An 11,724-nucleotide genomic window follows, 5' to 3' on the forward strand; every position below is an offset into this window, starting at 1 on the left:
TGCAATTGGTCTAATTGGCTAAACTGGCATTTATAAATTAATATTATGAAAGGCTTTTGCATCTTTTTTGTAACCATAATGATTTTACTGCATAAAAATGTTTTTGAAAACGAAAGTGTTGTGTGAGAGCACCGGAGAGGTTACCAAAAACAAACAAAATTCTAAAAGGTATGGGACAAAAGAGAAAAAATCCAAAGATGGCCCAAAAATGGCTAAAGCAGACAGCTGCTGTCAGAAAACAACAAGTCTCCTGGTCTTCTCCGTGTCTCTGGACTAAAAACTCAAACTAATAAATTGTGACAGTAATATGTACCCATCTGTTCAGTTACTTAGTTTCCATGTGGCACAATTGTTGCCCGAAGCAGGACAAACTGTGCCAGCTGTCCCAATTTCCAAATATTACCTCCCCAAAACACAAAATCTGGTCTGTACAACAACCAAGCACCTCTACACACACTGTCCAGCACCAAACCACTGGCAACACAGAGGAGTGTCTGGTGGCTAAAAAGCCAGATATTTTCAGTAGGAGATAATGAAGAGGCAAGCACAGACGTTAAAGGGGAGTAAATATTTGATTAATTTAAACCAGACAACCAGATCCATGACTCCAACAGAACTCTGGGTTTCCTCTGTAGCTACTGATTAGTAAACATGTCTCGTCTTTGCAGCTATTTCAGGAAATCAGTTTAGTGAAAGAGGCTGTAGGCAGCTCTTTGAAAAACCTCCGTTTGGGGAAACCAAACCAGATTGATGAGCTAAAGGCTAGTTCGTGTGAGGCCAAGGTGGATGGTTACTGTCTTTAAAGAAAAATGTCATGCCAGTTTTACATGATGTGGGTATTAACACAGAGTTCTTCAGGCAACAGCAAAAGCAAACAGCAGCAGCAGATAGCTGTAGCACTTCAGGTGCAGCCTGAACAATCAAAATATTTCTGTTTGTATTACAGTGTAATGTAAAACTGACAGTGGTGTAAAATTTTTACCAAATATCATTTGCATAAAGTGCTGTTAAGTTTTTGAGACTGAGGTTTTAAGACGGCAGTAAAACCACTTTGGTCTTCACCCCTTCGGACTAGCCATTAGCTCATCAGTCTGGTCTGAATTAAACTCTATTTCTTCAAACTGAGGTAGTTCAAAGAGCTGTCTACATCAAATATTCATAACCTTTGTGTTTCTTAAAATCTAATCTAAACCTTTAATTTTTATGTTATCTGGTATTAAAAAGGTGGCCTATTAGATTGTAGGTTTAATTTAAACAGCACCTACATCCAAATTAGTATATTACAGCCTTTTTTCTGTTGACGTCATAGTCAATGACAGGTTTCTTTATTTATCATTTTAAATTTCCCCTTTCTAGATCTCTGTCAAGTTTTATTAGTTTCTCTCAGTTTAATTTTTCTTTCTTTCTTTCATTTTTTGGCTTGTTTCTCTACTGGATTGTGTTAATAGATTGACACCTTATAAATAACTGTTTTCAGATTTTCAAAATCACCTTCCACCAAAAGTGTCTGTGCTTGTTTTAAAGCCGTGTTGCAGTACTTTATGGTCTTTGTGAACTTTGGGTTTCCTACTTTGCAAAAACTTTTTTTTATTTCTTTCTTTAAAAAAAAAACAAAAAACTCCACTAATCTTCCTCCCTCCTGTTTTCTGGCAGTTCCCTGTGTTTAGGCTTTCCCCACTTTTGCAAGTCTGGAAGTCAAGCCTTTGTTTTCAGGTGGTTTGGAAGCTGAAAGGGATATTTAGTTATTTATCTGTTGAACAGGCAAGTAAAGGATTGTACAAGATTGAGAATTGTATTGAATGTAGGTTTTTAATTTTGAAACTATGAACAGGGTTAAACAAAGAGCTTGTTAGTGTCCACTTTTATGCAACTTTCCACATATTTCAGGGCCTGTCTGCATCGACATTCATCAAAATTATATACATACATACAAAGGAACACTGAATTCACACCTCATGGGTTTAACGATGTGTTTCCTCAGATCAGACCATCCCAGGTCTGTCCACTGCTTTCCACATCAACTCAAATGAGTTTTGACACGTTTACTGAAATGAATGTTAAAAAAATACAAATAACTACTGTTTTCTTTCTCACTCACACATTTCCATGTTCACTCAAACACAGCAGCTTGTTCAGAAAGATTCGACTTTTGCACACCCAGTATGAGCTGCCACATGTAGCACTTTTTCCTCCACCTTGTTTTAGGCGTAAACCGTCTTCCTGCTTCAGCTTGGAGCGTTTGCCAAGAGTTTACAGCAGTAGATGAAAAGCTCTAATCTCTCCGCTGTGCCAAATTTGCAACCATAAACACTTGGGAAAGGCAATTTTGCAATCGGGAAACATGAACTCATTTTTCATTTTGACAATGTCCGGCAATGAGGATTTTTTGAAAAGTAACTGGATCAGAGAACAAGCGCAAACAAATTGCACTTGCATGTTGAACGAGCAGAATGTTTACTTTTGAAGAATCAGGAAAAGACTAATTCAGCTGTACTGTTTTGTTTTGGGTCGGGTTAATCACGTTCAGAACATGCTGCGGTAGAATTCTGCATTCTGTTTTGTTTTGTTTTATTTTGTGGAACTAAAGCTGGCAGAAAACAGAAACCACTTGACCCTTCGAAGGAACTTTACCTTCATTCTTTACATCAAACTTGGAGCTGTTTAGTGAGAGATTGAATCAGGCAGGATAATTGAGAACACCAGTGTGGAGGCCTTTAATAACTTGCTTTATACTCTATTAAAATTCTTTTAAAATTGGCAGCTAAACTGAGTCATTCCAGCGACTGTAACTTAGAGCTGATTATAGACATTTTCCACTCTGCGTTACATTTTGCAGTTTTGACAGGGCAGGTGTTAACATCGCCAGCAAACAGCCATTTTGTATTTTTTTCTGCCTTATTGTAAACGCTTTAATTTCAAGTATTACAGTACATACGACAGCTGAGCTACTTCCATTACACCTGATAGCAATCCACGCGCCGAGAAAGACAAATGTTCTCATGAGAGGCTGATTTGAAACTACAGGAAGTCAATAAAGATGTATTTAGGAGCTTTTTTCTTTACCATTTGAGAATGCAGTAGTTATTCTTTCATGTCAGAAATTATTTGCAGATTGTAAATATTACAACATGAATTAAATGTTCACAAGATCTAAAAATATCTGAATAAAGTGTGTCCATCTTGTGCTTTAACTTTCATTTACAAAATGAAAAAAATAACCTCATATAAGCCTAAAAACTAAATTTTAATTTTAATCAACCCTAAAAAAAAAGTCTTAAAGTTATGCAAATACGAGCTCAAATTAACAGTATTACCAGATTTATTACACTCATTCACACCTAAATTTTTGTGGTTAAATGACTTGTAGTAGTAAAACCTGTGAATTATTGTTTATTGGTTTTATTTTGATTCATTTTAACTTTTGTAATAAAACTTAAAAAGCCAAACTTGGTCTATTTAATGGTAATAGACATGATGAAAGCTCCCAATAATAACTGTGTAGTTAAATCTAGTTTTTAACCATCTGCGTTTGCTGACTAAAGTTAGGTCTTTTGTAAATCGTATGGACTTAGAGAAGGCCATTCATGCATTTGTCAGTTCTAGACTTGATTACTGTAATGGACTCTATATTGGTGTCTATCAGTCTTACCTAAGACGACTTCAGCTGGTTCAGAATGCAGCCGCCTGTCTTTTAACCAACACTTCGAGACGTGAGCACATTAACCCTGTCTTATTCTCTTTTTTCTGGCTTCCTGTTCATTTTAGAATTGATTTTAAAATTTTAATGTTTTTAAAAGCGTTAAATGGATTAGCCCCACCCTATTTATCTGAACTTTTAACTTTTCCTGTACATAGAAGATCTCTGAGGTCATCAAGTTGCCTTTTATTAGATGTCCTAAGAACTAGGTTAAAGCACTGGGGCGAACGGGCCTTTTCAGTGGCAGCACCCCGACTTTGGAATAACCTCACTTTAGATCTTCATTTAACCTCTGACCAGAGAATTTTTAAGTCTAAGCTTAAGACTTTTCTTTTTAGACAGGCTTTAAATACCATGTAGTGAAATGGCATTTTCTTTATGTTTCCTTATTCTATCGTTGCTTTTGTGTATTTCTTTTGTGATGTAACTTTTACTGTAAAGCGCTTTGGTCACCTTAGTTGGTTGTTGTTAAGCGCTATATAAATCATTAAATCAATCAATCGATCAATCAATAATTAACAAATTCAGCCGTCAGTTAATGAGATCTGATAAATTATAAATGTGAATAAATCAAGTAATGTAAATCTTATTGATTTCCCGATACAGTTCAATCTGGTATTGACTGATAAATGTGATCTGGTGCTCCCTTTTAACAAGAGCTAAAACAGCAGTAAAAGTGCATTTCTTACATCAACCTGCTACATGTAAAAGTTTATAAAACAGCCATTGTGAAAGTTTTGAGGCCTGACGTGTTTTAGTACAGCATTAATTCACTTTGATTTTTAGCTGTTGGCTCATCAGTCTGAACTCCAAACTGAGGTGATTCAAAGAGCTATCCACAACAAGTAAGATATTATTTATTCATAACCTCTCAACAGAACCCCACATCAAAAGACCTGAACCACCGCTCCAGTGCTCATTATTGACTCCTTATTATTAAAGCAGGTTTAGCTGGAATGCTCTCTTTTACCACGTTATAAGATTCACTTATCATTTCTTTTTTTGTTTTTAAGAACAGGAAACTGTACATTGTGCTGTCAGAGGAAGCCTTTCTTATTATTTTTTTTCACTTTGTTTAACTACCCCCTTTTCATTTTTACACTTTTCCAGACTGTTTTTTTTCCCTTCTTCTTCTTTTTGACACTGTGCCAAACTGCAAGTGCCTTTTCTCAGTGTGTGGCTTAGTAGTTCTCTGTAAACACACACTGAGTTCAAGTAATGTAGTAGAATCAAAACCAGCAGTTGGCTGAAGGACTGAAAGGAGAAAGAGCTGAGGAAAAGACTCTCGATCATTCAGGAGCATGAAGGATTAAGACTCTCTAACCGGAAACACATGGAGAGACAGTCCTGCATAGACACCAGCAGCAGGCAAGGCATAAATCATCTCTGGGTGAAACATGCAGATGTTTAGGCATATTTGTTAAGTTACTGGGATTATTTATACAAATTAAGGATTTCCAAATGCAAGAAAAGTAGGACTGATTCATTTATCATCAAGTCTTTTTTAGGACGTGTCATTTAGGGAACAAAACAAACACAAAACATGTCATTGGGATCGTGGTGTAACAGACTTGTCATCCTCCCCTTTGGTCAGAACTTCTTGTACTTCTGAGAGGTTTCAGCTGTTAAATCAAGATGGTTGGGGTGGTGGGTGGGGGTCCTTTCTTCCTCTGAAAGGTTTAAAGTTTGATTGAATTACTGACCAATCTTGAAGGCATTGCTTTTTTAAAGTCTGTCCAGAGGTTGTTTTTTGTTCTTTTTAACACCACCTTGAATGCTGCCAGCCCTTTATTTTTTTGGCTAATTATCAGCTCTCATCACTTCTGTGTAAAAACAGGATTACAGTGTAGATTGTAATGATCTGAATAGCCAAAACACTTTGTAGCTACTGTATATACCTTTATATTCATGTGAAAGTTTGCAAAACAGGATTTAGCAGCAGGTTTTTTTCTCTTTTAAATAGTGTACTTATGAACCGCCACGAGATATCTGAGACTGTAGTAGTTTTAAGACAGCACCAACCCTTTTTTCTGATTAGCCATTAGTTCATCAGTCCAGTCAGAATTAAACTGTCTCTCCAAACTAAAGTTGTTCAAATATCTATCTGCAGCAGGTAAGATATTAACTTCAGAACCCTGCTTCAACATATCTGCCCTTTCCATTGTCCAGTAACCTTTAATTGTTGGAACTGTGTTTGAAATCATAAAAATGTTAATACTTTTTCTTTATTTTGACTGTGAATGAGATGCAGCAACTTGAGTTCTGGAAACCTGGTAAAAGTTATGAAATATTTGATGTTGTGGAGACCATCTTTCTGTTTTTTCTTTTCTTGCCAAAAATGCAAAAACAGATCTTTTCATTTTTTTGCTTTCTACTGATCAAGTTGGGTATTTAACCTGACCTTTTGCACACTGGTTTAACTGTGAGCGATCCTTGCCCATATTTAAAAACAAAACAAAAAAATATGGAAATGGATTGATGAAAACTTGTGCTTTTCTGCAAAGGTTCATATTTTCTGAGACAATTATTCCTTTGAGAATCTGAAAATACATTTTTCCTGTTTTCCCCTAATTCCAAATAAGGGTTTTCTAGCCAAGAGTTCAATTTAAAAGTCAAAGCCATCAGTGGTGTAAGTGTATCTGAGCTTCACTATGAGGGAAAAAGTCTAACATTCAGTGCAGAACAATGGTTGTGCTGTTGTCACGAGGTTAGAACATCTTCTTCCTACACCTTTAGTAAAGGAAATTTCAATTTGGACGAGAAGGAGTCACGTTCTTGGAAAGATGTTCACATTGTCCAATGAAAAAAAAGGTCTTAGAAGAGAAGTGTCGCCAAGAGTTCAATGGGAGAGGAAGATTGAGACAATCAGGGTGTTGAAAGAAATGACCAGGCACAGAGAATTTATGAGGTTTTACTGCAGAAGTTTCTCTTAAAATCACATGAACATGAGTCACTGACTTACATAGTTGACCTCACTGAATCACATGTTACTCTGCGAGGTCTGAAGTTTAGATATAACAGATTATCAACATGATTAAATAAGGTTGGTTGTTAATACAAAGTAAATAAAGGCCTAATAGTCATTGAAGGAATGCAGATCACCCGCATAAGCCTTCCATGCCAAAGTTTTAAACTAAGATCGTCTTACGTTAAGAACTGACGGAGTTGTAGTTGTTTTGGTCGAACCTCAAAAATAACGTTATGCAACATCTTGTGCAACCTGGGGCACGAGTTGGGGACGACCATCAGCTACTGCCACGTCAAACTTCAGCTCAAAATCTGTAAAACCTAAAAGCTGCAGCCAGTTTTAGGAAGTTCCAGTGATCAGCTGAGGCAACCACACTGAATCAGATCAACTCCGAAGGTTAATCAGTTAAAGATGTTTGTCTAATGATTACTTTCTGAGTGTTTATTCTAATCCATCCAGTCATTCATGAGATATGTTGCTAACAGACAGACAGAGGTGACTCCAACATTCAATTCTAAAGTTTTAAGGAAATATCTTAATTGATCTTTTAGCGCTTGGAGTACGTATTGGTGACGAGCTCCTGCTACTACCACACCACATCTAAGCACAATATCTGTAAAACTGGCTGAAGTACAGCCATTCTGTGTTTGCTGTGGTCAATTAACTGTGGCAGCCATCTTGAATTGAGTTGACCTGAACATCTAATGATTATTTTCTGAGAGTTTGATTAAAACCCATCCAGTAGTTCATGAGATATGTTGCTGACAGACCGACGAATGAATACACACTAGCAAAAAAACATGGCGGAGGGCAACGATTAGTTAAATTACATTAAAATTTCTGCTGTTTGTAAAAATGTGACGCCGGGTATGTTGATGTTGTTTTCATCTGGAAATGAAACTCTGCCACTCCAGAGGTAAATCACCAATAGACTTCCAGTAGACACTTGAACGGTTGGGGGGGTTTGAATCCGCCAAAGTTGGTAAAATGTCCCGTCTGGTTGGCAAGTAAAGCCATTTTGAAATTCAAGAAGGGTGTGTCCACATTCAAAAACAATGATTTTGGATAAAGACTGAAGTTCTGTGGAGATGTCCTTCACTTCAGCATTGTACAAAATGTATAAATATACATTAATTAGCCTACAATAAGGGTGGCAACTGGGTGGGAAGATGTATTTTCCAGCAGTGGTTGTCATTTTACTCCACACCCTTCTTCCATCACTGCTGCTTTGTCTCTTTCCTGTTCTTAAACCCATCATCATCATCATTTATCATATTTGTGTCCCTTTTCCAAAAGTCAGACTAAGTTGGTAATGAAATTTGTCATCTTTTAATCCTCCCTGTATTTATTTTTCCCCTAAAACATTCGATATTCTCCCCAGAGAGCAGAACTCAAAGGACACCAGTTGTAATTTGAGTACACACCGGGTTCCATGACGGCACTTTGATCATCCACATGTAAGGAAATATTTCATGAGTCAAACCCTGCCAACATGCTGGCTCAGTGTTGGGGATGAGCAGTGACTGCAGAATGATGCCCCCTGTTGAAACTGAACCCTCCAAGAAAAACAAGGAAAGATAAAAATATCACTATGATCAAGCCTGCGTTTCTGTTTAATTTGTTTTTTTGTCAGTGTGGTCCAGTGTTATTGATTTATCAATCGGCATCTATCTGTTTTCAAAACTGATCAGTCATTTTGATGACAGATTTATTTATTTTTTTAGCAAATCTTTGCAGTGTCACCGGATATGTCACAAACTTTAAAGTAAAGTACATCATTTCTGATTTAAAGGTTTCTTCCCCTGGTTGGGGAAGGGAGGGGCGGGGGGATGGGGGGCAGTGAATCATATAGGGAAAGTCACCGTCTAAATATTTTGTCATCGTTGACTTCTGTTGCTGTTACTCATCAGACCCAAAGAGGCTCGCTCAGGGAGGAGATCTGTGCGCGCTGTCCAGTTCAGCACCAAACTTTTACGCACGGCCACAAAAAAAAACCGTCCATCCATTAAAAAAGCCAGGCTTTCACTGCAAGTGTCCCGCGTTAATCCGATTAGGGCAAAAAAAAAAAAAAAAAAAAAGTAAAACTGTGTGGAACACATTTGGGGTTGCGGAGACTCCAAGCAGCAGAATGGAGTTCTTTTGAAGCTGGAGCGGAGGTGAATGAGCATTCCCAGATCGGTCTCCTCCTCACAGATTCACTGTGAGGTAAAACCTCCCAACTTGAGGTTTAATGGTGTGAGGTGGGGAGGAGGGATGGGGTTTTGGGGGGGTGCTCCAACCACAGCAGATTAATCTCCAGTAAGGAGAAAACCTCTTGCACTTCAGCTGTGCTGACTTCAAGTTTTTTTTCCCCCTCTTTCTTTAAAGATTTCAAAAGAATCATCCCTAAAAGGTGCCTAATTGGGTTTCCGCCTCCATGATGGATGTGACGCGCGCAGGGGCTCTAAATGAGGTTAACAGGATCACGAGAAGAAGGAGCGTTTCCACTAAGAAGCCGGTGCCTGCGCCACACGCTGGGGCTGCTTGGAGATTTCAGTGGAAGTATTAAGAGGAGGACGAGGCTTCCTGTAACCGCGCATCACGCACATAAATGGAGTGACGGAGAGGAGGAGGAAGGTGGGGGTGAGAAACGCTCAGAAAACTTCGCGCAGCGCTCGGGTGATGGTCGCTCAACAAATGGGAACTTTCCTCCTCAGGTGCGTCTTATAATTAGCAAACAGCTGACGGAGGAGCCCACAGGGGCACGAGGCAGAATAAAAAGTCAGCTTCACTTCAGGGAGAGGGGAGGGGGGATCTCCACTGATCCGTCACTTCTGCAGGGACGCACACAGGCACTTGGAGCCTCTTTTATGACCGGTGTTCGGAGGATGAGCCCAACTTAGGAGCAAAACTTTCAAAAGGACACAAGTGGGACCAGACCAGAACACTTGAAGTGAAGTTGCTCACTTGTTTATTTTTGCCTGGACGCACCGGAAACAAACAGCGTTTCTGAAGCGTTTAAAGAGGTAGGTAATATCACCTTTAATACAGCTTTTATTCCTGCAGATGTTTCTTTAATGGCTCCAGTCTAATTGGAGAGAAGGGAAACAAATGATTTAATTTGTGGTTCTTTGAGCAAGCTTTAAATGTGTTCAAAGTTAGTATGTGACCAACTTTTGGATGAGCAACTTTGCAGATGTTAAAGAGCAAATTCTGTCATTTGATGCACTTTTGGTGGCACAATGCTTCTTTTTATTTTGGTTGATTTTATTCCCCTTGCTGATTGAGCTTCTGTGGAAAGACTCTGGAGAGTTGAGCGCACACATTTCAGTTTTCTCCTGGTTGTTCTCCTGCAGGTGTCCGGAGAAGAGTGACCCGACCTTTTACTCGCCCGTTGTTTTCCTCTCCTCGGCACCACGGCAGCCATGCGCGTCCTCACGGGGCTGCTCTTACTGCTGTGCGCTCTGAGCGAGCACCGCGGCCGGAGCGCGCCCACCACGGCGCCGCCGCGAGCGGCCGGCGGGGATGCGGCGCGCAGCCTGGCCAGGCGCATGGTGGAGGTGGTGCGGCACGTGGAGGGGAGCCGGGGCCGCGTTAGCGCCCGAACGGAAGCCCCGGTCACGTCACGAGCCTGGAGCCCGTCGTCGGCGGAGCTGAGGGACTTCCGCAGCAAAACGGAGCGAGGGAGTCAGGCTATCGGTGAGTGTCCGCCGCGGAACATCAACTGACGGCCCGCGGGTCACTCACAGCCCGCTAAGGGGGCCTCTTATGGCCGATCATTAAAGTTACGGTTTTGCAGCAGAGGCCCATGAAGTGTGACATTGCTTTTCCTCCCTGGGCATAAATAAAATGTTTACTTTCAATTTTTTGTTTCAAACAACTGGAATCAGAATATTGTTGAACTCAGTCCCGAGAGTTACAGAGAGTCATATTATGTTACATTTAATTCAAAAGAATATATAAATGGATTAAACTAAATATCCTGTAATATACCAAACTGGCTAATGAGGTCTAAATCTTCAATAAAATTATTTACTGATTTTATTCTTATTATTATTTACAGTTGAATAAATTCTGGAGTCAGCCTGACTCAAGATGGCCACCACAACTAACTGACCTTAGCAAACACAAAAACTCAGTCATTTTTTACCAATATTGTCCCAAACCTTGGCGTGGTAGTAACTGAGCCTCATCCCCATCACATATTCTGAGCACTAACTAATCATGCAAGCTCTTTGCTTAAAGCGTTGACATGCAAGACAGTGGGCGGTATGCATTTAATCACTGCTACTTACATTTTTTATATATTTACATTTTTTAAAGCATATCTTTATATTGACAGTGAGATTTAGCCTAAGTTAATAGGAGAGGGGTGTAATTGATTCTATTTGAGTGTAATAACTGTGATTTTTAGAACTTACCCATGCTTTCTTTAGTGAATGTATCTTTATTTTAATTGTTGAGGTATTGTAGGAAATCCTTTTAGACAGACCTTCTAAAAAATATGCCAAGCGAAAACTGACAGTTTTCCTTTCTTTTCTCTCTTCCCCCCAGTTTTATCTACAAGAGATCTAAGAAAGAAGGAGAAAATACTGACATATTTCACAGGTGAGGCTGTGCTGGAAGTAGTCGACCTTAACATGAAAGCAGATTACCTCCCCTGATAAAACCCACATGCATGGAAAAGCTGGAGGTGTTCTTAACGACCTCTGTCCTGTTCTGTCTTCTGTCAGGTCCGCTTGTCTTCAGCTCGAAGTGCAGGATTAAGGCATACAGACTTTACCACCACACCAGGGACTGCACGATACCTGCATGTAAGCTGCCGTTCCTCTCACCCTGTTGCGCTCGCTGCATCTGTCCAGCGTCGGCGGGCTGCGTGACAAGAAGGCACTCACGGTCTCTCTGTCTCGCTTTCTCTTCTCAGATTTCAAAAGATGTGCGCGACTCCTCACACGGCTAGCCGGCAGCCCGCAGTGCACAGACACACAAGGTAAGAGGATGCTCGCACACACAGACCATCAGAGCACTTTTGTGTGCTGTCGAGCTCAGCTTAGACACAGGGGCGCCACCGTGGGGGGGG

General features: G+C 39.9%; 1 protein-coding gene across 1 annotated transcript in view; it reads left to right on the forward strand.

Annotated features, from left to right (window-relative positions):
• The first annotated feature begins 8,950 nt into the window (after positions 1-8,950).
• Positions 8,951-11,724, forward strand: part of alkal2 (ALK and LTK ligand 2) — a 6,507-nt gene continuing 3,733 nt past the window's right edge. The window contains exons 1-5 of the mRNA XM_017423216.3: positions 8,951-9,670; positions 10,001-10,343; positions 11,199-11,252; positions 11,378-11,458; positions 11,569-11,634. Of these exons, the coding sequence (XP_017278705.2) occupies positions 10,070-10,343; positions 11,199-11,252; positions 11,378-11,458; positions 11,569-11,634 (475 nt within the window). The 5' untranslated portion in view covers positions 8,951-9,670; positions 10,001-10,069. The remainder of the gene's footprint in view (positions 9,671-10,000; positions 10,344-11,198; positions 11,253-11,377; positions 11,459-11,568; positions 11,635-11,724) is intronic.

This window comes from Kryptolebias marmoratus, linkage group LG19 (genome assembly GCF_001649575.2).
Source record: "Kryptolebias marmoratus isolate JLee-2015 linkage group LG19, ASM164957v2, whole genome shotgun sequence".
Classification (NCBI taxonomy): Eukaryota; Metazoa; Chordata; class Actinopteri; order Cyprinodontiformes; family Rivulidae; genus Kryptolebias; species Kryptolebias marmoratus.